Genomic DNA, 27,110 nt, shown 5'->3' with positions numbered 1-27,110 from the left:
CCTTCAAAATATTGCATAAATCGGAATGGTTTGTTAGAAAATTAGTAATTTGGGGTAATTTTACCTATAGTCTCAACCGACCCCATGAGGGTGTCAGGGTTTAAAGTAATACAACTCGACGTTTTATTTGAGACGACATCTTAAACTTGAGATTTGTCCTTAAAGACAGTGGACACTATTGGTAATTGTCAAAGACCAGTCTTCCCACTTGGTGTATCTCAACATAAACATAAAATAACCAACCTGTGAAAATTTGAGCTCAATCGGTCGTCAGAGTTGCGAGATAATAATGAAAGAAAAAAACACCCTTGTCACACGACGTTGTGTGCTTTCATATGCTTGATTTCGAGACCTCAAATTCTAAACTTGAAATCTCGAAATCAAATTCGCGGAAAATTTCTTCTTTCTCGAAAACTATGGTACTTCAGAGGGAGCCGCTTCTCATAATGTTTTATACCATCAACCTCTCCCCATTATTCGTTACCAAGTAAGGTTTCATGCTAATAATTATTTTGAGTAATTACCAATAGTGTCCACTGCCTTTAACCTTCAGGAATTGATCAATTCAAATTAAGACATGTTATTAAGACTGCTATGTTGACATTACTTTATTAATGTTAAGAACGCCCTTGGAATAAGCTATTATTGACTTAGGAACAGACTTGTCTGCAAACATATTTTGATATCAGACTTGATTTCAAAGGAAAGAGACTTATACTGCGAGCATGGCACAATTTGGACCTCAACTTTGATTATCCAATTACACTTATAGTACGCTGTGCTTGACCAGCCTGTCATTACACTCTCAAAATGTCACCTCAGAGAGCCCATAATATTCTGCTCCTACGACTACATGCATGTATATTCTTTCAGCCGAACATTATTTCTTCAAAAATCCATCGACCAGCCATGCATTATTAAAAATGAGTTAAAGATGCTGTCAGATTTTTGGCCCCAAACATTAAAAAATCACCCGCTCTAACGAAAAAAAGTTCAACTTTTACTTTTGATGGTCAGGAACCATGACAAAAAAATTAAAACGTTTCTTATAAAACACACAAGAATTGGTCACGTGATATAATAATTGTCGGGATCCCGACAAAAACTAATTTTGAGCACTTTATTTCACTGCTACTAATAATTGGCGGACTTTTTCGAGCAATGACTCAAATGAAAGCTTGTAACTTTCTCGACCTTTTGAATTTTAAATCAAAGTTTTGGGGTCAAATCGGCCAAAAATCTGACATAGCATCTTTAACATTATTGGCGCTCTATCTCTCTCTCAATCGCTGTAGTTCTCATCCAATACAGGATTCTGCCTTTGCATTGTTGACAACGTAGAACCCATAGGACAGGGGTGGTAGAACTAGCTGACGCCCTCCTTTGAGTCGAACGGGTTTTAGTTCCGGTAATGTCCTGTCATCGACCATCGCCAACAAGTTGTTATTCAGCTCTATTTGTCTGCAAAATAAACACAGCAAAAAAATTATTTAAAATTGTTTCTTAAAGGGTCTATGTATCTTTTGTTGGACAAAAATACCAAATGTCCACAGATTTACACTAAACTTACACAGTTTGAAGATAATGATAGTAGAAAGCTTCCCTGAAAATAGTACGTGCTGAGGTGCTGTTAGTTTTTGGGAAATGAGTAAAACAATGTCATGGAAATAATTTTCGTCTCATGAGACGAAAATTATTTTTAATCATTTACAAACGTATTTTCATGACATTGCTTTACTCATTTCTCACAAACTACAGCACCTCAGTAAGTGATATTTGAAGGGAAGCTTTCCACTATCATTATCGTCAAACCCTGTAAGTTTAATGTAAATCTATGGACATTTTGAAAAAGTACCCAAATCCTTTAAATTAATTGCCTTTAATAACCGTGAGGTAATCGCGTATTCACATGACCGGACGGCCACTTCAAGGTGGGGCCGGCCATAGACTTGACTGAATTGCGCTGCCAACCAACATCAACTGTCACCAGGGACACGTTGCCAGCTTAACCCATGGTTGAAACAGTCTGTAAGCATGTAGGTACCATCCATTAGGAGCCTGTTGTGAGCAGAATGCAGTACCTTCCAAAACTGTTATGAAGCAATTTTAAAGTGTCTTGCTCATGATTGTTATAACCAGGATTCACAACCACAGTCTGCTGCTGACAACACCAGAGCTTGGGTCCGGTAAAACTAGACCGCTCGGCCGCGGATCGCAATATTGGCAACTACGTTAACTATTATGAAAGTCTTGGTTTTGGCAAATTAAATATTTGTAAAATCATTGCAGTACCCGCTGCTATAACAAAGGATTCAAACTGCCTCTAGCTACCGGGAAATCTCGGTGGTCTAGTTGGTAAGACACTGCTGTAGAATTGCAAAGGTCTTGGGTTCAAATCCCATCCCACTCGAGTAATACAACTGTGATGCATCCACAGAGCTTGGGAAAGTACCGAGTTACATTGCTTACACACATCGGTGTAATAAGGGTAAAACCAAGTTAATATAAAAAAATTATAAAAAATGGACGTCGTCAACTTGTTGCTGCTGCATTTTACTTACAATGACGCCATGCCCAACGGCCCGTGCGGCGTTAGTAAATACTGATCCACGTCTTGTCCATAGAGCTCTTGAAGGAGCGTGATGTTCGCCGAGTGGCGCTTATGCAAATTCATGACGATCAGGGTCACTGCGCCTGCGTCGTAGCCACTTTTTCTGTAATTAAGATTAATTTGAAAAATAAAATAAAAAATGAATATAACAAAAAAAGTTTCATGTTAATATTAATGCGGAATCTTATGCATGCAAAAACATGGTATCGTTTTGGACATTGGAATCACAAGGATACATGATAATAAGTAAAACAAAATGGGTTTGTATGGCCTGACCTCCGGGAACATTTTTCAATAGGGACAATAGGTCCTCACTTGTCGGTTATTTGTTTTCATGGGTCCTCACTAGTCATTTGTGTACAAAACCAATAGGGATTGTTTCAATACAGGAACAACAGAAAGTACAATAGGTGTCCTTTAATGTAATGGTCAAACACGTGTGCATCATTGCGTGTTATTCTTTGTTTTTCCTGTGTCCCCGCACTGAACTGTACACACACTTGCTTGTGGAGCACCCCAGTCTTTCGAAATTCCATTAATGGAGTCTTTTTATTTCCCCTTTCTTGTTCTGTCCTTGGTCTTACTCCAAGGTCTACAATGAGCCCAATACTTACTCTGTTGATGTACAGTGTGCGTACACACGCACAATGCGATCATCTTTACTAGAGTTTGTGTTGACTACATTTGCTTCAAGTACTGTGGTGTTGACTAGACGCTTGTAGATGTAAGCGGACCAATAAGTCTGTAAAGAGGTGTCGGAAATAAGTGCAATTTAGAACGAATCTCGTGCAGAATGCAAAAGACTAAGTCCTACAGAACAGGAGTAGCTCATGCCTACCGGTTTGGGGTCGAGGTTGTCGAGGTCCAGCATCGTGTAATCACTGCCGTACAGCGCAGCACGCATGACGACATTGAGCCCCATCTTAGCACTCATCCCAAGCTTATCTAGGAGCCTAGAAAACAAAGGGGTATCCTTTAGTAAGATGCCATTTTAAGCACTAAGGTAGGATTAAGTCAAGCTCAAGGATAAACAATGCCTAATAACTCCCTGGCCCAACTTCATAGAACTGCTTAACGGCTGATTAATTTTTGCTTACTGTAAAATTTCCATTTTATATCACTGCTAACCGTAAGCACACGAAAAGGTATACTAACTCCCTGGCCCAATTTCATAGCGCTGCTTAACGGTAAGAAAATATCACAACAAATTGCTAAGGTGCAAGCGTATTTCACAGGTTAGCAGCAGAATTGGGCGGCCATACTGCGCGTTTACCATGGATTTGCATTGTGACGTCATATATTTTCGTGCGGTATTAAGCACTGGATGTTTAGCAGGCCTTTTTGTGCTTACGGTTAGCAGCTCTATGAAATAGAAATTGCACAGTAAGCACAAAATCGGCCGCTAAGCAGCGCTATGAAAATGCGCTGTTGAAACTGTTCTGCTACATAAGCAAGGAAAATCTGCTTACTATTAAGCAGTGCTTTGAAATTGGGCCCTGCTTACATAAATCCTGCAACGTATCTGTCAGATAGATTTTTTGCTCCTCCATTGTAGGCACTGCCCGTTTCTCCCAGCATCGGTTTAGCTTCTTTCCCATAGTACTTGTCAACCGTAGATTTAATTAGATTGATTTCACCCGGAAGAACATCAAGTACTTCCGGGTCAATGAAGTCATCCAAGGTTGCAGTGCTGCCATCGAGGTAATAGCAGTGAAAAGTCGTACCGTTCGTTGCGTTAGTTGCCGCAACAAATCTGTTCAGAAAAACATACAACTATTTTAGACGATAAAATAAGCATATAAAAATTTCAACATTAATTGTTCAAACCAAAACTTTATAAACTATCCAGTCGTTTCTCCTGAAGACGATCAGAGTATACTGTTCGAAACGTCGAGACCCAACCGGCTCTTTTCAGAGCCAACAGTCACCCTAAGAATTTTACACATGGTTGTACCCACAAGTTTTTTATTTAGAGTTTCTTCTTATCTCTTCACACCATGCAAAGCTTCAAACAATATCTACCCAGTCAGTTTCCTTAGAGGGGTTTATAAACCTTTTATTTTATATTTGAAAAAAAAAAAATCGCATCTCTTTATAAGGTGATCTCCTGGCCGCCGCTTCCCAGGTAGTTATCGTAATAATTCTATCAATTATTTTGAGTAACTACCAATAGTGCCTTTGTGTGGAGGCTTTCCACCATCATTATCTTCAAACCGTGTAAATCTGTGGACGATTGTGTTTTGTGTCGTACAAAAAGTACACAAATAACCCTGTAAAAGCAGTGGACACTATTGGTATGTTACTCAAAATAATTGTTAGCATACAAAGTAACTTTACTTCTTTGGTAACGAGCAATGCGGAGCTGTTGGTAAGACATTATGAAAAAACAACTCCCTCTGAAGTAACGTAGTTTTCGAGAAAGAAGTAATTTTCAACGAATTTTATTTCGAGACCTCAGAGTTAGATTTTGAGGTCCCGAAGCACCCAACTTCGTGTGACAAAGATGTTTTTTCTCCCATTATTATCTCACAACTTCGACGACCAATTGAGTTCAAATTTTCACAGGTGTTTTATTTTGTACATATTTTGAGATACAAGTGAGAACACTGGTCTTTGTCAATTATCCATAGTGCCCAGTGTCTTTAAAGAAAGCCGATCGCTCCTGTTTATGGGAAAAGAAATGGATTACCACCAATGGAATGGCCGATTGGGAATCAAACCTCACTAAACACAAAACTGAACATGTATCATAGCAACATTTGCAACATTCAACCTTTCAAGGAAAATGGTTGTAATTATGGCTCCTCTGATGTTTATATCTGGACCAAAAATGACGGCGTTGCGATAGTTGGATCTCTTGTTGAAGACGGTTCTTAAGACGTTGAAGTCCTGGCCAATCTGTTCTCCGGATAGACTGATGTTTGCGTGACTTAGGTAACTGTTGGGCTCTTTGATATCAAATAAAAAAAGGAGAACAAAACTGAAAATATTTAAAAGTAATTTAAGAGTTAGAACTTACTAGTCCTAACTTAGGACTAGTCCTAGGAGATTAAAGCTAGTCCTAAGTTAGGATGAGGAACTCGTCCTAACTCGAGATAAGACTAGTCTTAACTCTTTGTGAAATCCACCCCTGGACACGTTTGGTAATTACTCAAAATATTGGCATAACAGATAACCGACCAATTATTGGTCCAGCAACAGAGAGCCGTTGGTAGTATAAAACATTGTGACTCCCTCTGACGTAACGTATTTTTTTTTGAGAAAGCGGTATTGTTCTCACCAAAGCCTTTCTCATGCATCTGAAAGCATACAAGGGTGTTTTTCCTTCATTATTTTCTCGCAACTTCGATGACCATCTGAGCCCAAATTTTCACAGCTTTGTTATTTTATGCACATGTTGGGATACACCTAGTGCGATCGAATACTGTTCTTTGACAATTACCAAACGTATTCAATGTCTTTAAAGGGGTGTGTCGTCATTATCTGTCCGTTCCTCCGTATTCACAACTGAGTTTTCCCTTTTTTTTAGGGTGTGCATTTTTTACAACATGGCTATGGTCACGTCACACAAGGCAATTTGCAGGCAACCAGTTCTAGTCAATTTCCAAGAAGAAAACCATTAACATTTTCAATGTCCGCAAATTTGTCTTGTTAATAGTAATTATATTGTTCGAAAAAAAAAAAAAATTAATGACCCATGCGCCATACAGTGGTCTTGTAGCATGCACAGCAGTCGGTTGCCTGTGCAACTTGCCTCGTGTGGCAAGGCCCATAGGGACGTCAGAGAGCCAGACCTAAACTCATACCGTTCCCTAATTCCCATGCAGGCACATCGTACGTGTTGAAGTCTAGGAGCTTCTCCGTGTTAGTCGGGTCCCATTGTCCATCCTCTGTACGTTTCAACTGGTTGAGGGCGTAGACGAGCTGCAAACCAGTAGCCAAACAAAAGTCATTCAGTCTAATCCAATCCTGTGCTACGCATTAATTTGGGGGAAAACAAATTGCATAGATCAAAGAATAATTGACACAAAATTACAGGATTTCTGACAGTAAGTGTAGAGACAAATTTAATGGTTTCCAATTCTTCTGCAAAATATATGTTCTACGACTTCATTTGTGGTAATGCCTATTTTATAACAATCAAAGTCGATACTATTACGAAGAAAACGACACATTCAATTGAAAAAGGGGCGATTCAACATTAAACAACACAGTAATATTTTATTTCAAGTTGCATAATAACACTAAATCTCTATGCTGGCTTTCTAATATAAAACTTACGACATAAAATTGTCTGTTTATGCTGATTGCGTTTGGCTACTTCTTCTTTGCATGGATTTTGGAAGGTGACGAAGTCGGAACTCGTGCCACCAACACGTAGGTAAGCTGGTGCCAGTCCCCTCATCAGAGTCTGCAACTTTGTTGAGCTAATAAGGGGATAAACATTTATATGTTACGTGCAAGAATTGTACAAAAGGCAGTGGACACTATTGGTAAATACTCCAAATAATTGTTGGCATAGTACCTTACTTGGTAATGAGTAATGGGGAGAGGTTGATGGTATAAAACATTGTGAGAAACAGCTCCCTCTGCTGAAGTACCGTGGATTTCGAGAAAGAAGTAATTTTCCACGAATTTGATTTCGAGACCTCAGATTTAGAATATATGAGGTCTCAAAATCAAGCATCTGAAAGTTGACGAATGTTGACGTCACAAATCCGCAGCGTAAAGTTCGCTGCAGTTGCCCCGCCGCTCACCTCACTTGCGAATATCGCTGCGAAAGGAGGGTTGTGACGTCAAATTCACGTCAAATTCGCTTCGCATTCGCATGAAGTATGAACCGGGCTTAGCAAGCATGGGCTAAGGAGGATCGTTCAAAAGAGGGCGCTAGCAGAAGAAGTTTGTACCCAGTTTGCGGGGGACCGAATCTCCGGGGGGGGGGGGGCACATAGAATCTCCTGCCACACCGATGCCCTTTGAAGGGAAATGTGCATCCGGAGATGTTTCTCCCCTGATGGGAGGTTTGGCCAAAAGAGAGCGCTGAAGGAAGTATAGTTAATACAGTGGTATAATTCTCTCGGGAATTCTCTCGCCACATCGGGAAGACTATAGAAGACTGTGGAGAGGCAAGTCAAGTGATAGTCTAACCATTAATTTGAAAAAGAATTATAACCAAAGTTCATAATGCCGTTTGCCATTTTCCATTTTCAAGCAAAATGTTGAGGATTTTTACCTGAAGTTGAAGTTTGTCTTATTGAAGATTGCACTCTCGACGTTGTGGGATAAAAATCTTGCATCCGTCTTGAAGATCGGCAATTTTAAACTTACGTTGACCTTATAATCTAGAACTCTGGTCGACAAGTCGGGGGTCTCGTTTATTCTTAGCATAGGCCTACGAAAGAAAAGTATAATTGTTTAATATAAATGATTACAAACTATCCCTTAGTTTGATGTTAAACCCGAATTCAGTATTATGTCGAACTTGAACAATATTATAACAAGAACAAAACAAACTTTGCAACTTTTATAAAAAAACAATTAACTTATCTACTCCAAATTAGGAAAACCGACAACCGAAGTCAGCTTTTACTGACTCTATTCAGCTAGGTATAGTGAATGACAAACTTCAACAAGAATCCGTCTGCGTGAAGCGTTCTCAAGCGAACACATTACCTTCGTGAGTCAATTGTACAAAGAGGGACGAAGGAGCTGGATTTGATGCTCAGACTCTCCCTTTTCCTTTTACCAACATTATTATACCATAGGGACGTCCATGAAGCTATTGGATTAATATGAGTTAGTTCTTACCCTTCGTGTTGTCTGAAGCCTGTTACGTCAACCTTGGGGAGCAAGAAGACGGCTTGAGCGAAGACTAGGACCAGGAAGTTGGTGACATGACGTAACATGTTAATGCCAAGCAATCCTGGTAAAAAAACACAGATTTGATTGTCGTTAATAAACACTATTTCGTCTTGTGATCAGGGAAACCTAGATCGAAGCATTACTAAAGGAACACGTTGCCTTGGATCGGACGAGTTGGTCTATAAAAAACGCGTTTTAACCGTTTGTTATAAATTAATGCAATGGTTGGAAAGATGTTATAAAGTAGAATAAAATGATCCACACAAACCTGCCTCGAAATTGCGTGGTTTTACCTTTACTTTGCAAACTAACACGGTCGGCCATTTATGGGAGTAAAAAATTTGACTCCCATAAATGGCCGACCGTGTTTAGTCGACGAGGTAAAAAGAAAACCACGCAATTTCGAGGCATGTTTGTGTGGATCATTGTATTCTACTTTTACATCTTTCTACCCATATGCATTTTATAACAAACGGTTACAAACTCGACCGATCCAAGGCAACGTGTTCCTTTAAAGAAAGGACCACAAAATCGAAATACATGTAACAATTCGCCACTATAAAGTCACCCCTATATTGGGTGGTAAAAAGAGATATGTTTTTACATAGCCGCAGCACTTTGAAGTGAAAAAAGGGTCTCAAAATGCATATCAAAGGGTGATAAACATGTACTTATAGTAAGTTTGTATTGCCTTCCAATGTCAAAGTCATCAATCGTATACAGACAGACCCTTGTCACGACCGGGTGGTTTTTAATAGGTGTAGTGTGGTGTACACATGCACACCACGACTAAACGGTGTATAGCAACATGCGATTCGATCGAGTTCAAATCAACAACCGCATGCAAACACAAGTAGTATAGCTAACAGTTTCAATCGTTCATATTATAGAAATTAACTGTGCTATTGATGTTCTTCCTTGATAAATTATTATGCAGTGATTGTTTTGAGAGTCTCTGCAACTCTTCATTTTTTTTTATTATATAGAATCGATAGAAAACCACACAACCTAAGGTATACTGCTCAACACACGTCACTGTACAACCACGAACATATCAATGTGAAATCAGTTACCGAAATGAGTTTTCAAATTTCAATGAAAAATTGCAGTTCAGAACTTCATGCTATATGCAATCAATCCAGTAATTAAGAATGATATTGGCAACTTACCTCTTCTCTGTGTCGAATTCTTTGGAGTGTTTATTTTTGTATACACTTTTTAATAACTTATGCAGACTGACCTCAACTAACATAGGAATAACCAACTAGCTTGGTGTTGTTTTTTGTCCCACTGCTATGCTTTAGTTCTGCCTTCATGGAACCCTTGCCTGTGGCAAAAATGCTTGCTGTTTGTGTGACCGTACGCTTTGGTGCGCTGTGTTTCCTTTGTCGATGTTTTTATTGTCTGCTTGGATATCCAATCTCATGTATTCTTTAGAGGATTTCAGCCGGGTGCAATTTTTTGTTTTCTACCACATGGGGCTACGGGGTCAACAGTAAAGGGATCCGGGAAAGCGCTCATACCTTATGCGTGTATGCGATGGCCAGCGTGTGGTACGAAAAGCAAAATTGTCGGCCAGGCTACTTCTGTATAGACGATGTGACCTGTGTCATCACATTTTTACAAACGAGCCACAGAGCATGGACTGCCTGCAGGCAAAATTTGTACACAGCCTATAGGAGGAAATCATAAAATCTTATATTTTATGGAGATTCCACTGTCTAACTCTTATCAACTTTTGATATGATGAAAGGGGGGCAAATCTCAAAACTTGTCCAGCTTTTACTTTCATAATTCTTGGATTTATGTGGAAGTTATGACACAAAATGTCAACTTTCCTGCAGGCAAAGTTTGTACACAGCCTAATACTATAGGAGGAAATCATAAAATCGTATATTTTATGGAGATTCCACTGTCTAATTCTTATCAACTTTTGATATGATGAAAGGGGGCACATCCCAAAACTTGTCCAGCTTTTACGTTCATAATTCTTAAATTTAGGTGGAAATTATGACTTTCCCATACAATCTGTGCAGTATCGTGCCTCAGTGCCAGAAAACTAAAAAAAATGTACAAGGTCACACTTTTTGTAAAAAAAGTTCACATGGTCTAAAATATAAAGCCATATATACACTTTCGGAACAGAAAAAAAAAGTTCACAGATTTACAAATAACTTTTACAGGGTTTACAGAAGGTAATGGTAAAATACTTCTCTTGAAATATTATTCCATGAAATGCTTTACTTTTTGAGAAAACATTAAAACAATTATCAGTTCTCGATAGCGAGAATTACGGATTTATTTTAAACACATTTCATGACACGGCGAAACGTGCGAAACAAAGGTGGGTTTCCCCGTTATTTTCTCCCGACTCCGATGACCGATTGAGCCTAAATTTTCACAGGTTTGTTATTTTATATATAAGTTGTGATACACGAAGTGTGGGCCTTGGACAATGCTGTTTACCGAAAATGTCCACTGGCTTTAAAGTGTTTGTGAATTTAATGTTAAAGGCCTTTTAGTCCTTTATGATGCAGCCATCTCGAATTTCTCCCATTGATATCAATGTTACCAAACCGAGGATAGACGAACAAACTAGTCTGGTTCCTCATTGCAAAATGATTATTGGCATTTATTATTGTTATTCGATACGAGAAACATGACCGAGATGGAGGCAGCATGATAAAGGTCTATATGCCTTCTGCCCCAATGTCAGGCAGTACAGCAATGAAGTCTACTGAACTAGCTTCCCTGGGTCGACCCCGGTCCATCCCCCAGTGCCCTGCTTGGGGACTGGTAGCCTGAACGTCTGACGTCGTTCTTCGAGGCTCGTGAATAACGCCAGAGACCGGCCTCAAAATTTGCAAAACTGGCGTGTAGTTTGACCTCTGACCTCGGTCATTTCACATACAGATACGTAATCAAATTCCATTGCGGACTCGAGAGCAGTGACTATTTGGGCATCTAATGTCACTGCGCGTATCCAAATGATATCAGTGTATCCAATGGAATCACTGGATCATAGCGGCAGCGACCTGTCTTTATCCTTGCGGATAAAGACAGGGGCCCAGTCTAGTGGAGTGGGTCACTTGAGGGTGACCCGAGGTGCATGCCGTTACCACGAGAGGGCGAGTGTGATCGTTCGATTAGCTCTTGTCAGGGGCTCACCCGAGTGAGCACCGCGGGGTTGACACAGGGACGCTAATCGAACGCACCCATAGGAAAAGGAATTCTCTGAGAGCAGGATAGTTAAACGTTTTAGAATGTGCACAAACAAGTCGTACGATTAAATTATCTGATTTTTGTTTACAACTTGGAACATTTAATGCATTAATTCAGCTCCATTGATGTTCCTAAAAGTTTTAAGAATATATATGGTCACACTTATTTGTCAATTCTGTTTTTATTCAAACTAGAAGTTTAGCACTCATCTATGAATGAGTGAACTGGACACTATTGGTTTTTACTCAAAATAATTGTTAGAATAAAAACTTACTTGGTAATGAGCAATAGAGAGCTTTTGATGATATAAAACATTGTGAGAAACGGCTCCCTCTGAAGTAACGTAGTTTTTGAAAAGGAAGACATTTTTTTCTACGAAGTTGATTTCGAGACCTCAGAATTAGATTTTGAGGTCCCGAAAGCACTCAACCTCTTGCGACAAGGGTGTTTTTTCTTTCATCATTATCTCGCAATTTCGTCTCCCCAATTGAGATCAAAATTCCACAGGTTTGTTATTTTGTGCATATGTTGAGATACACCAAGTGAGAAGACTGGTCTTTGACAATTACCAAAGGTGTCCAGTGTCTTTAATCAAGACCAAATCTTTAAAACACCTGTATGTTCGATATCTGGAATATGTTTGCATTTGGTGTCACTGCTGCTAGGCTCAGGTTTGCCCTGGGGCCAATTTCATAGAGCTGCTTAAGCAAAATATTTGCTTAAGCACGAATTAGCTCGCTTATTTTTTACATGTTACTGGCAAAAATGTCATGCCATATACATTGCTTGTGACTGGTAATTAGCTGTTGTTTACTTGGCTTAACAATTGAGTGGAGTCTTGGCCGGTAATCTGATTTACTAAGCAAGGATTTTTTTGCTTACGCGAAATTTTGTGCTTAAAGCCATTGGACCCTTTCGGTTCACAGATTTACAAATAACTTACAGGGTTTACAGAAGGCAATGGTGAAAGACTTCTCTTGAAATATTATTCCATGAAATGCTTTACTTTTTGAGAAAACAGCAAAACAATATAAATTCTCGTTAACGAGAATTTTGGATTTATTTCAAACACATGTCATGACACGGCGAAACGCGCGGAAACAAGGGTGGGTTTTTCCGTTGTTTTCTCCCGACTCCGATGACCGATTGAGCCTAAATTTTCACAGGTTTGTTATTTGATATAGAAGTTGTGGTACACAAAGTGTGGGCCTTGGACAACACTGTTTACCGAAAGGGTCCAATGGTTTTAAGCAGCTCTATGAATTGGGCCCTGGTTCCTTTGGTGTCATCAGGTAGAAACTCTGTCTCTCTAGAGACACAAACGAGAAAAGAAGCACAGAGATGTATAATTAAAGTGCAAGACTGGTACAAAGATGTGCAATTTTTGCCAAAATATGGAACAACATTCATCGGCCACGCACCTCTGCCTCTTAAAATCAGTGGACACTATTGGTAATTATACTCAAAATAAATATTAGCATAAAACCTTACTTGGTAACGAGTAATGGGGAGAGGTTGGTAGTATAAAACATTGTGCTCCCTCTGAAGTAACGTAGTTTTCGAGAAAGAAGTTATTTTCCACGAATTTGATTTTCGAGACCTCAGAATTAGATTTTGAGGTACCGAAATCAAGCATCTGAAAGCACACAACTTCGTGTGACAAGGATACTTTTTCTTCCATTGTTATCTCGCAACTTCGACTACCAATTGAGATCTAAATTTCACAGGTTTGTTATTTTGTGCATATGTTGAATTACACCAACTGTGGAGACTAGTCTTTGACAATTACCAATAGTGTCCAGTGTCTTTAAACTTGTGTGTGTTCCTCATCTGGAATATGTTTGTACTTGGTGTCACTGCTGCTAGGCTCAGGTTTGCAAGATTCCTTTGGTGTCATCAGGTAGAAACTCTGTCCCTCTAGAGACGCAAACGAGAAAAGAAGCACAGAGATGTATCATTATGAGTGCGAAATGGTTACAAACGTGTGCAGTTTTAGTATATAAACAAATTGCCAAAATATGGAACAATATTCATCGGCCACGCACCAATAATACTCCCCCTTTAAATCTAAATTGTTTTTTTAAACCAAGAAGACACTAAAAGTTCCAACATTGTAACGTGGGGGTTGATCACTCTCAAATGTTGGTACTTGGGCAACGCTAGGCACCCTCTGAAAACTTGGTCCAATTTGTATCCACGTATGCCTTTCTGAATGGACGTGCAGGGGTTTGTCTTTGTGATAGGAATAGCGTGATTAGCTGATGGGCAACCTTCATAACAAGTTTTTATCAGAAAACAAAAGATAAGGGGTGGATTAAAAAAAAAATTAAGACTAGTCTTTTCTCGAGTTAGGACGATCGACCTAACTTGGGACTAACTTTAAAGACACTGGACACTATTGGTTATTGTCAAAGACCAGTACACTTGGTGTATTTCAACATGCATAAAATCACAATTCTGTGAAAATATTTGAGCTCAATCGGTCGTCGAAGTTGCGAGATAATAGTGAAAGAAAAATACCCTTGTCACACTAGGTTGTTTGCTTTCAGATGCTTGATTTCGAGACCTCAAATTCTAAATCTGAGGACTCGAAATCAAATTCGTGGAAAATTACTACTTTCTCGAAAACTTTAGATGGAGCCATTTCTCACATTTTTTTTTCTATCAACCTCTCTCGTTACTCGTTACCATGAGTAAGGTTTATGCTAATAATTATTTTGTATAATTACCAATAGTGTCCACCGCCTTTAATGACATTAGTTCGATTTAACCATGGAACAAAAAGAGTTAGGACTAATCCTTAATAATAGGACTAGTCCTAGGAGATATTCAAAGCTTAATGTCTTATTTTAAAGGGTTGAGATTTCTTTAAAAAAAATAATGTTTCAACAAAATGGGTCATTTGGCCCCATGCCAGCTGTGTTACATAGATTTAAACAAAATTGCCGTGCTTTTTACGTAAAAGTTGATTTTTTAACCAACTCACTTCCAAATATTTCTCCTTCCTCAATCGTCTCTGGTAAAGGTTGGTTCAGCGTCTCGGGTAAAAGTAGAGTGAGTGCGCCCGCTACGACAGCACTGGTACCGAAGATGACCAACGGAAGTGGTTCCCAGAACTTGCCGAGTAAGAGGATGACCGGGGCCAGGGTACCACTGATCCTAGCTGACATGGATGATAAACCAACGCCGATTGTTCTGTGTATAAAGCATATAAGAAGTAACCCAAACACTCAGTAAACTTGTTTATTTATTTTTACAACGCTGGGTGGCAGCAGATAAATCGATCCGGGTAGCAATTTTTGTCTGTAGTATGAAATTGCCATCCTCAAAAATTGTCCTGATTTTATTTTTAGAATACCCTATTATGAATCGATTTAGAAAACAAAGCGTCAAAGACCACTATTATCACTTTGTGTATCCGTAAAACCCATGTAGCGTAAACTTGTGTGCTTACACCCATGTAGCGTAAACTTGTGTGCTTTGAGATGCTTAATTAAAGGCTTCAGGTCTGAAATCTTTTAATATTTTGAGTAAGAAATTACCCTTTTCTCAAACAATACGTTACTACAGAGGGAGCCGTTTCTCACAATGTTTTTTACTATCAACAACTCACCATTGCTCGTTTCCAAGTAAGTTTTTATGCTTACATCAATTTTGAGTATTATAAATAGTGACAAGTGCCTTTAAGGTTACCTTATTGGTGTTGGGTACAACTCAACAGACAGTGTGTAGATCGCGTTGAAAGAACCTGCTATGCCAAACTTTCCAATCATTGCCACTACAGCCCGCCCAACACCAGGAGCTACATAGTGCAAAACAAAACAAAAACCAACAATAGTATTTAACTGTGGAAGTTGACGTGAACTTTTTGTTACCTTACTCGTTGATGCTTTATTCCACAGCTCTGGTAAGAGCAAAGTGAACCTCCGTGTTAAAACTGTCATGGTTTGTCATGCCTTGTTTCAGGACACAAGTGTCATTACCGGGACTCGAACCCACACTCTGCTCTGATCAGATACAGCAGAGCTTGAGTTATGTGCACTGCCACGAATGTTCCACTTTCACCTTGCTGCCACGAAAACCGTTACCTTTTTGTGAATAAGCACAAAGCCCGACTTGATTCAAGTCTAGCCCTTAAAGGGTCAGACACACTGCAGCCGAGTTCACGAGACGCTAGGATTAATCCTATCTCGAGCTAGTTAGGACGAGCAAACCGTCCTAAATTAGGACGGGTTCAATGCGTCCTAACGTTCTCGGATACGGAACAGAATCCGTCCTAAAGCCCGGTTCATACTTCCTGCGAATGCGAATGCGAAGCGAATCTTGACGTCACAAATTCGCAACGAACAATTCGCAGGCTGCAGTAGTTGAACTCTGCTCTACTCCCTTGCGAATAATCGCTGCGAAAGGAGGGTGTGACGTCAAATTCACGTCAAATTCGCTTCGCATTCGCGTTCGCATGAAGTATGAACCGGGCTTTAGTCCTAAGATTAATCCTAAGTTAGGAAGAGATTAGTAAAATCGACGGCTGCAGCGATAACGAGAACGACAACGAGAACGTTAACCACGCAAGCCCTCGATTGGTCGAAAAAGCGTGCGCGTATTCTGCGTGGAGCAATTCAACCAACAGAATGTGTTCTCTTTGCGTCGTAATCGCCAATCGTGTTCGTTATTGCTGCAGTGTGACTGGCTTTTTACGTCAGACAGTGCCCGCGAAATGATTCTTCTTCTTTCCCCGTGCCAATAGACCTTTATCACAGTGTGGCCATCTTGATTTTACTCCGTTCCAACTCATCATATAAATGTTAGGGCATTGTAAAGGCATTTCGAGGCTGGACGAAGTAATAGTCTCGTGCCATGTTTGCGCAATGAATGTTAGTTTTTCATTGGAAAGGGAACATGACCAAGATGGTGACAGCGTAATAGAAGAGTTCCATGCTACGTACAGATACACGAAGTAATGAGACACGCCAATCCAGCAATACCCAAGTAGCAACATACTGATATACGACGACCGAATCTCTGCATGAAATACCAACTGGAAAAGAATGCTGGGAAATCAACAGTTCCAGATACGAAAGCAGCAATGTATGGATCGATCCCAAGACTTGAAGTACTAAGAGAAAGTCCGTAGTACACAAACCCGGATACAAACCTGCCGGGAACGAGGTGGATTAATATTAGGGGACGTGTTGTAATAATAATAATAGTAAAAATTTATATAGCGCCATATCCATCGAAAACAATGCTCCATGACGCTAATACAGAGAAACATTAAAAATAAAGATAATCAGCAAAAACAACAAGATATAAAAATAAGTTCAAAATCAAGCGAACAATGACAAGCAATTAAAGAAATTAACTATATGTACGCTGTGTCATAAGCCGTGTCCGAATCAGTGGCTACAGCTACAGCTACGGCTATGACTATACGGCTTGATGCTAAACTGTTGTGATGTACGTCCTCTAAACTGTGCAAGTTTTGAGTAACCAAACGTGTTATAAGCAACGACGTGGGACCAAAGTGGTTCCCCATAACTGTTTTAATACGCGCGAGACTTCCACGGTTGACGTAGCCTGAACGTCTGACGTCATTCTTCGAGGCTCGTGAATAACGCCAGAGACCGGCCAAAAACCGGCGTGTGGTTTGACCTTTGACCTCTCATAGAGATACCCACAAATTCTACACCAACATTACCAAGCAAGTACCGTATCCACCATGCATGTACTGTATGCATACTACCACACACGTGGACACACACGTGCGGACGACCGAAAGTAAGCTTTCCATATTTGTGTTTTGATTTGCCAACCGAGGTGAGTCAGACCAATCAAAACAAACCCAGCTACGGTAGCTTTCAGTCACTGCATTTATCCAATTGTATCATTATACCCAATGGAATCAATGGATCTAAATAGCTGGTACCTGTCTTTATCCTTGCGGATAAAGACAGGGGCCCAGTCTACGGTTGACGCAGGATTACGCAGAAATCTACCTGTAGCCGCCAATGGGACACTTTTGGGACGCTGGGTGGCAGCAGACTTACGGCAGAAGAACTACGTAAACAATGTAGTTTTACCTGGTAAGACTGCTGCCACCTAGCGTTCCATAGTCTCATATTCGAACACGACCTCGAAAAAAATCCTTTACGTGCACTACTACATTGTGCATGTAGACCTACGGCCAATGTCCCATCCGACGGCTAGGACAATTAAGCTTTGATATGGTAAGTATCCTGTTACGGTCAGGAACACAAGTGCCACGACTGGGACTTTAACCCACACTCTGCTGATTAGAAGCACCAGTAATCGACCTCTGTGCTCTTAACCGCTCGGCTCGGTTCGATTACCCCTATTTTTGGCATTAACATAATGTTGATATACTAATCTGTATTAATCTAAATCTGGGACCAATTGCATAAAGCCTGAAAGCACAAACAATTTTCTAAACATGAAATTTCTTCCTTGGTAAAAACTGGATTACCAACCACATTGCCACGTGATTTTCAGGATAAGCAATCAACAGCTGAATACAAGTATCAATTGCAATGTGCAACAAACGGAAATTTTGGTTGGTAACCCTGTTTTTATCATGGAGTACATTTCATACTAAGCAAATTTTTGTGCTTACAGTTAATAATACGCCAAACCTCTAACCGAATCCACACTTACGCACCAATTGTACAATAGATTAAGTGTCTTCTTCCTCATATTTGGTGTTCGGAACAGATCGATGTGGGTCGGCTGTCGACTCGTGGAACTTTCAGAGGTTTTCTGTGATAATACAATAATTATGTGAAGTGATGTTATAATTATGCAGTATAGTTTCAATTACCAGCCAAAATTACATAACGTTTACATTGTTGCAACTGGTGGCCCACTCATTTTTTGCTTAGCAAAAAAAATTGCTAAGCAGTAATTTCTGCTACAAGCTTTATGAAATTGAGCCGATTTCACAACTCTCTCAAGACACAGCTCTTAAAATACTAATTAGGCTACAGGTAGATTAAACTCTGTAATAAATGGGAGACTTTCGGGACGCTTGGTGGCAGCAGACTTACCAGGTAAAATCCACTGTCTCGGTAATGTGCGCACGCTCAGACCTACGTTAACAATGGAAATTTACCTGGTAAGTCTGCTGCCACCTAGCGTTTCAAAATCTCCCATTGGGCTCTATACCTCCTTTTCATCATGATCCTCCGGGTCGTCAAATAAGTTTTCTGGGACCTGAGTCCCGTTAACCTCAGCAATTTTATCGATGACCATCTTCGCTTCCTTATACCTCTTCTTCGAGATGAGCCATCGCGGGGACTCAGGAAGAAATCTTTGAAAAAGGATAGCGTTGTTAAATAACCTGGATACTAACTTGTCACACGAAGTTGTGTGCTTTCAGATGCTTGATTTCTAGACCTCAAAATCTAAATCTGAGGTCTCGAAATCAAATTCGCGGAAAATTACTTCTTTCTCGAAAACTACTTCACTTCATCAGAGGGAGCCGTTACTCACAATGTTTTATACTATCAACCTCTCATCATTACTCGTTACCAAGTAAGGTATTGCTAATAATTATTTTGAGTAAATTACCAAGAGTGTCCACTGCCCATAAAAGACTTTGTATTGATGCCGCTGTTGCTTCTGCTGATGCTAGTGCATGCTGCTGCTGCAGAAACAGCAGTCACATTCTACATGAAATCATGACTCCAGCAAGCGCGGTCTTTACAGGTTTTTCTTGTTTAGTTCAATGTGTTTTGTGTACGGTGTTTCACAATGGCATGGGAAACATGAGGTTTACATCGCCTTATTTCAATCAGACGAGAATGTCATTCTGAAACATGTTGAAAAACAAAACATATTTGAAAAACATTGAAACTTACATAAAATATAAGAGGAATATAGAAATTGGAAGAGATAGTGCCAGCTGAAGATGTCGCCACTCACGAAGAAGATACGCTAACAGAGACAGGAGTACGTAGCCAAGTGCAAATAACACTGATAACATGGTACCCACCTGCACCCGGTACTCAGGGCCAACAATCTCAGACACTGTGCATTCAAACAGAACAAACTTTATAATGATTATGAAGATGGAAAATTGCAACGGGGATGAAGAATAAAATCATTTTGATGTTACCCGTATAAACGATGTGTGTTTAGCACTGTATACTCAGTATCTTCCCGGGCTCTGTGAAAAACATTACAGGCATACTACTCCGGTGATCATATTGAAACATGAAAGGTACGCGTTGCCTTGGATTGGGCCAGTTTTAGCTAAAAAAGGCACCTATTAATTATTTTTTTTACCCATACACCGATGTGTGTTAGCACTGTATACTCATTACTTTCCCAAGTCCTGTGAACAAAATATCACATGGTTATTACTCGGGTGGGATTCGAACCCACAACCTTTGTAATTCTAGAGCAGCGTCCTACCAACTAGACTGCCGAGATTGCCCGGTAGCTAGAGGCAGTGATCTGAATTTCATTAATTGTTGTAATATCATCCCCGCTTCATGCGAATGTCTTACACAACTTCTTGACTTAATTATCCCATTGCAAATCTTTAGTTTGTTTTGAAATAAATTGAAATAAAAGAACAACAATTTTGACTCCACAAAATGACGAAATGTGTTAGTTCACGAAGTAAAAGGAAACCATGCCCACAATGTTTTAGCATATTTGAACGTGAAGAAAACATGATTTATTCTACTTTTTAAAAGATTATTTCCATGCGTAATTATTATTCTTCGTTTCAGAACGATTTTATAGCCCAAATCGCGCAATATAATGCAAGTCAACGTACCATGCTAAATACAGGCGATAACGAGAAGACATCAAAAATGGGCTCCGAACTTGTTTTGCTTTCTAGAGGTCAAATTGATAACTTTACCCCATGATCATCGTCCAACAATGATTATCTTCAAGCAAACTTGAAAGCTCGATTCGGATTGGACGTTTCTATAGCAAAAAGAGTGCATATCTTTATTATAGCTCACCCGTATTAGACAGGCGCTCCATAGTCGCGCCGAACCAAATAGATAATAGGAACGATTTGAATGGAGGTCAATCAAAATAATTTTTAGTATCAGACATCAGTTGACCTTTGGCTGGAGATAAGAACACAAACAAACGCGCCACTGACCTCTAAAGTTGCACTGTCAAAGCCGGTCAAAGTAGGCCTAAAGAGAGATATATGGTTTGCATGATTTTGTTTGCATTTATCTTCTCGCTTAAAAAAAGTCTGAACTCCCTCCCCATCTGCAGGCTGTCCTAATGCGCCCCAGGTGAACTGCGGCGTTCGATTAGCGTCCCTGGGCCACCCGCCGTGCTCACTCGGGTGAGCCCTTGACAAGAGTTAAACGAACGACCACTCACCGCTCTCGTAGTGACGTCATGTACCTCGGGCCAGCCCCCAAGTGACCCACTCCACAAGCAGGGCACTAGGAGCTGACCCGGTGAGCCCCTGGAGTGACGTCAAAGCTATTCGAACGCACCGGGGGCAGACCGGGGTCGGCCCAGGGTAGCTAAACGAACGCACCCTATATGATGCTGGAAGACATCGTCTAATTACCATACATTTTCATAAAATTGACATCATAAAGATCGACGTCTGAAACCAAGGCGTGCCAGATTCCGGTTTCTAGCGCGTCCAGTCGCTCTTAACTGTTTCAGAGTTCGAACATTTCATTTCAACATGTCAGGTCGAACTTTCATTTAATTCGCTAAAATTTGGTTCGATTAGCCTCTGGAGGGCCAGTCTGAAACAAAGATTGGTCGGGAATATGCATGGCGTGTCATAGCTTATATTACCATGTATATTGTACGGACACACTCCGATATAGGAGTGCGCTATTTTTGTGTGAGGTTCAAGAGCTTTAGTGTACTAATTTACATTTAATTTTTAACAATGATATTTTCGCCGTTATGGGTGGACATGAATACACGGTCTGATAAAAAGTGACAAACTATTCAAAGTTTGGAATCGTTTTCTTCATGTTGGTGTGATAGCTAATAAATTTGTATAGACAATGGACCTTGTGGAGGCCTATAAACCAGTTTTAACAGCGTATACCGGTACTGTTACAGCTTGCATTTTTGTTTGTTTATTGGTGGTGTTTGTTTTCTGTGTTTGTTTTGTCTCAGTTTACGTGGTTCGAAGGTTCATCTCGAAAAGTCTGACTGCCATCGACGTCATTAACCTTGCGATAATGTAATTATTAATAGGTCATGTTTTCATTGACATATTCAACTTCTCCTTGTAATGCTCTTGGCCCATCTTAAACGTGTTGTCTTTTTATAACTGGTTTACTTTATAGTTAAATGCACCGGACACATTAGTTTACTGTCAAAGACATACATTATGACTACATGTATCCAAACATAATGCTTTCCATAACAAATCTGTGAAAATTTGAACTCATTTGGTCATCGAAGTTGCAAGAGAATAATGAAAGAGAAGGCACTTATGCTGCACAAATGTGTGTGCTTTCAGATGCCTAACAATGTTTCTGGTCTGAATGGAGTATTTTATTTATTATTTGCGCGAGAAATTACCCTTTTCTCAAAATCTACGTTACTTCATGCAGAGGGAGCCTATTTTAAACTAGTGACAGTTCTCTATTGCCATAAGCCTTGCCAAGGCATATTTTAAGTAAATACTAGTAGTGTTCAGTAACTGATTACCTAAAATGAACGCCATCAAATAGATGCCGTAGTTTCCTGCCGCTACAAAGAACCTCATGGCAGCGAATGAAGCAAAGTTCGGCATGAAACTAACAGAAGTTGCTGAGACGAGTGACATTGTGACACAAACGAAGAACGTTGGTCGCCTACCGGCCCTGGAATTAAATTCAGAGAAATGCTCAAAGTGAAACTTACTCTCACATGTGTAATATTTTCGTTTTTCATTTCCCTTAAATGCACTGGACACCTTTGGTAATTGTATAAAGAAAAAAAAAAAAAAAATATTATTCTCACTTGGTGTATCCCAACATGTGCATAAAATAACATATCTGTGCAAATTTGGACCCAATTGGTCCTCGAAGTTGCAAGGGCATAATGAGAGACGAAAAACACCCGTTGCACGAAATGCGTGTGCTTTCCCCAGCCGTAACACTTGTGTCCTTAAGCAATACACTTAACCATTGCTTCGTCCTTCGGATGTGACGTAAAGCCGTTGGTCCCATGTGTTGTGTAACGCATGTAAAATAACCCACTGCACTAATCAACAAGAGGAGTGTTTCCCGCGGTGTTCCTGGCTGTGGCTGCTGTATGCGCCGTAGCACCTTGTAAACCCTTATAAGGTGCTAAATAGTTGGGTCTCAGAACTCATCACTGCAATAACCTATCTTTCTGAAAGTTTGTATATACTCAGCGCCTTGAGTACCTTGTTTGGTAGATACGTGCGCTATGTAAGACTTCGATACTACTATTATTAATATAATTATTTCAGATGCCTAAAGGCTTCAGGCTTGAAGTCTAATAATATTTTAGAAAGAAATTAGAAAGAAATTAATAACTCTTAAAAAACAAACAAAAACACGGTATACTGCTGAGTGTCAATGCCTTAAAGTGTATATGTACTTTTTCCTAACAAAAAAACACAATATCCACAGATTTACATTAAACTTACACAGTTTGAAGATTATGATAGTAGAAAGCTTCCCTTGAAATTTTACTTACTGAGGTGCTGTATAGTTTTAGCATGTAAAAACGTATTAACCAGTTATGCTATGGATTTGGTATAATATCATAATTGGTTAAGAGGATTTTACATGCTAAAATAATTTTGGTCTCATGAGACAAAAACATTTTTGTGACTTGTTTTACTCATTTCTCAAAAACTACACAGCCTTAGTTAGTATTATTTGAAGGGAAGCTTTCCCCTATCATTATCTTCAAACCCTGTAAGTTTAATGTAAATCTGTTGACATTTTGAAAAAGTACCCGAAACCTTTAAACCAGAGCCTGAGAGAGCGTATATTTTGCAATACTATAGAGGACATTATCGCATCCAATAATCTTTTGAAATGACTCTATGGTACCAGGGCAAAACAAGGACTACGAACCAATCAGCAACTGCTCCCCAGATGAGAGATCCGCTGAGGAAACCGGCAAAAAAGACGGACTGCGCGAAACCGGACATGTCGCCCTTAGCGCACACCAGATCAAACTGTTATATAGAGTCAACAATTAAAATACTTATTAAATAATAAATTTAAATGTTGTATTCAAAGCACATTTCAAAGTAACGTCTTAAATACACTAGACACTTATGGTTATTTTCAATGATTAGTCTTCTCACTTGGTGTATCTCAACTTATAATGCATAAAACAACTAACCTGTGAAAAATTTAGCTCAATTGGTCGTCGAACTTGCGAGATAATAGTGAAAGAAAACAACACCCTTGTCACACGAAGTTGTGTGCTGTCAGATGCTTGATTTCGAGACCTCAAATTCTAAATCTGAGATCTCGAAATCATATTCAAGGAAAATCACTTCTTTCTCGAAAACTAAATCACTTCAGAGGGAGCCGCTTCTCACAATGTTTTATACTATCAGCCTCTCCCCATTACTCATTACCAAGTAAGGTTTTATGCTAATAATTATTTTGAGTAATTACTAATAGTGTCCCCTGCCTTTAAAGCCATTGGACCCTTTCGGTTCAGAAAACAAAATAAAAGTTCACAGAATTACAAATAACTTACAGGGTTTACAGAAGGCAATGGTGAAAGATTTCTCTTGAAATATTAGTCCATGAAATGCTCTATACTTTTTGAGAAAACAGCAAAACAATGTAAATTCTCGTTAACGAGAATTACGGATTTATTTTTAACACATGTCATGACACGGCGAAACGCGCGGAAACAAGGGTGGTGTTTTCCGTTGTTTTCACCCGACTCCGATGACCGCTTGAGCCTAAATTTTCACAGGTTTGTTATTTGATATAGAAGTTGTGGTACACGAAGCGTGGGCCTTCCACAACATTGTTTATCGAACGGGTCCAATGGCTTTAATGCGCTTTGCATTGGTGACCTGATCAAACCATCTATAATACTCCCTGTGGGAGTATACAACCATAAACTGCTATGACACTAGTCCTGCTATCAGGGCTTTTTTAAACACAATATCAACCTCTGCCCCCGTAGGTACTGGTTGAAGAGGGGCAAATAAAGTGATTCGTTTTTCAAGGACCGGGATTCGAATCTAAACTCCAATCATTTGACTTGTTTCCAATTAATTTCTACAATATTGTCTATTGATCTTTGTTTACTTACGTCTTGTATGACAGTTGTTTTATACTGGGATCGATCGTACTCCCACCCTGCATCGCACGCGATGGTTTCATTGGCCCACCCATCATCCTGACCGTCCGTCAAATTGGAGACACCTTGGTCCAGACTACTCCGAGCATTCAGGTACCGCTCGCATTCCGAATACACCGTGTTTCCATCCTCGTCGACAGTGAACGGTAGAGTCAACTCCTTTTGCAACTCCAGACAATCCGACTCTAGAGAGCTACAGTTTAGAGATTGACTGTCAGGAACAGTACACCAATGGTCTGTCTTGGCCGCCAGAAACACCTGAGCTATGGCGTGCTCGGACAGAGGTATAGCACACAGATACAGCAGTACTCCAAGAACTTTCTGATACTTGCCAAAAACTCCGATCTCTACTAAAATATCATCAAACTTCATCGTTACAATTAATGACCTTTAATTAACCAAGGACTAATATGAAATGTTTTGCATAAACACTCCACTGAAGGTTCCAGCTCTTGTCGTAGTAGTACATTGGACCATCATTAATAAGGAACAAAGGTTGACTTTGGTTTGCTCTAAAAACGCCAACAAACAAAACCAACAAACTGAAACAAATCAAAATCAGGTCATTGGTACCCGCCCACCTTGCACAGTGCCTCCCCAAATTAGGCCTTTGGGGTCTTTTGACCCTCTAGGTTTACAACTGTTTCGTCCACGTATCCACTTTTCGACCAACCAGGGTGTGCATAATAATAAGGTTTTAGTTAAAGTGCCATAAATCTAGTTTTTTATTCTGAGGAACATATGTTTCTGAAAGGTAGGCCTTTGCTAAGTTTTCTAATTATGAGACTGGTGTAAAAAAAGATGATGCAGCACAAAACATTTTCGTGAAGGCAACAATTATGACCAAAATATACCGTTGGTTTTTGGGAACGTTCGATACAATAAATACAATAAAATTAGCCTGTAACGAAATTCATTTCAAATTGAAGTGGTCGCCTTTTTGAGATATCACCAAAAATCCGGAGCGAATAATCTTCACGCAGGAAGAACAATCCCTATGGAAGTACGGAAACCTCAGAACCATCACCGCCTCTCAGATTCAAATTATGGGGCAACAAACCCTGATATCTTACACATGTTTATCAATATTTGTTACCTGTTCATGTTTGTTTTGTTGTCATTTAGCCTGGAGGGGTGTTGTGTTGAAAGAAATCATTGAACAATTGTAATAATTATTTGCATTTATTTTATTTTTTGACCAAAAAGTGTTGATGTTTTTTAACCGAAAAGGTATTTATGAATGGGATTCAAAATGTGTTGAACGGTTTTCAACTAGTGGTTTAAACCCGCCGAGGCCTGTCTTTTACCGTCTCGGTAAAATGATCAAGAACCAGGCCTCGTTGGGTTTAAACCAGTAGTTGAAACCTCTTCACCACCACATTGATTCTCTTGTTTAAGACAACAAGGGTATTGCCTATTTTTAACCATCCCCTTGGTCTCCCTAACCACCTCCCATGGGTCGCGACAAGTTCTGTTTGTCGCAGTTTTGAGTCGTCCCCTAGTGCCAACGGCAGGTCATGGCTGCGACCTAGTTTCCATGCGTCATAGTCCGTTAACACCTGTTGACGTTTCTCAATCTTGAACTTAGGAATGATCCCATGTGCTTCCTCGCAGAAATCATGTTTACAAAGTGATTACGTCAAAAGTATGCTACTGAACACAACAAAGAGTTGTAGATGTTATAAACACATCGGGACTATTGTAGTGAATGCAAGTGCACCACCAATCTTATTTTTACCCATAAAATATGCAAGAAGCATTACCAGTGCGCCCTCTAGTTCTTATATATAACTCTATGCTTTTACCTGATAGGGGCCTACAACTTCCCTGTTTAGACTGGTCCCCTGTATTTCTTATTAGAACCAGTGATTTCATTGGATACAATGATTTGATTTGGTAAACGTGCAATGAGGTGAGCCTTCCGTATTGGTGTTTTGATTGGTCTGAGGTGATGTAGGTGCAGCTAACAAACATCACATCGGACCAATCAAAACACAGACATGGAAAGCTTACCTTTGGTCGTCTGCGTTTACTGTTAATGTTTTCGCGACCTGTTACCGTTTTTTCCTTCCATTTTTAGCTTTGAGCAAGA

At 39.7% G+C, this 27,110-nt stretch overlaps 2 protein-coding genes across 4 annotated transcripts; both read right to left on the bottom strand.

The window, feature by feature from the left end:
* Positions 1-592: 592 nt before the first annotated feature.
* LOC139937499 (heparanase-like) lies at positions 593-10,106 on the bottom strand. 2 transcript variants are annotated; one of them, XM_071932656.1, is made up of 11 exons: positions 9,997-10,106; positions 8,420-8,534; positions 7,845-8,003; positions 6,893-7,038; positions 6,418-6,585; positions 5,385-5,559; positions 4,116-4,364; positions 3,450-3,564; positions 3,226-3,353; positions 2,562-2,714; positions 593-1,461 (listed from the first exon to the last, which is right to left on the bottom strand). In XM_071932656.1, the coding sequence occupies exons 2-11, from the start codon at positions 8,515-8,517 to the stop codon at positions 1,299-1,301; spliced, it is 1,554 nt and encodes a 517-aa protein (XP_071788757.1). In that variant the 5' UTR covers positions 8,518-8,534; positions 9,997-10,106; the 3' UTR covers positions 593-1,298. The 2 variants fall into 2 exon arrangements, with proteins under 2 accessions (XP_071788757.1, XP_071788756.1); XM_071932655.1 differs by lacking the exon at positions 9,997-10,106 and adding an exon at positions 9,643-9,981.
* Positions 10,045-25,564, bottom strand: LOC139937498 (organic cation transporter protein-like). Of its 2 annotated transcripts, XM_071932654.1 has the most exons (11): positions 24,971-25,564; positions 23,761-23,864; positions 22,376-22,530; positions 19,570-19,738; positions 18,875-19,019; positions 18,372-18,469; positions 16,642-16,850; positions 15,389-15,497; positions 14,682-14,890; positions 13,485-13,612; positions 10,045-10,146 (listed from the first exon to the last, which is right to left on the bottom strand). In XM_071932654.1, the coding sequence occupies exons 1-10, from the start codon at positions 25,388-25,390 to the stop codon at positions 13,503-13,505; spliced, it is 1,728 nt and encodes a 575-aa protein (XP_071788755.1). In that variant the 5' UTR covers positions 25,391-25,564; the 3' UTR covers positions 10,045-10,146; positions 13,485-13,502. The 2 variants fall into 2 exon arrangements, with proteins under 2 accessions (XP_071788755.1, XP_071788754.1); XM_071932653.1 differs by lacking the exon at positions 10,045-10,146 and having other exon boundaries at positions 10,173-13,612.
* Between the last annotated feature and the right edge of the window lie 1,546 nt (positions 25,565-27,110).

The sequence above is a fragment of the Asterias amurensis genome, chromosome 5 (genome assembly GCF_032118995.1).
Source record: "Asterias amurensis chromosome 5, ASM3211899v1".
Classification (NCBI taxonomy): Eukaryota; Metazoa; Echinodermata; class Asteroidea; order Forcipulatida; family Asteriidae; genus Asterias; species Asterias amurensis.
Note: the sequence above shows the minus strand (reverse complement) of the source record. Positions and strands in the feature narration are given on the sequence as shown.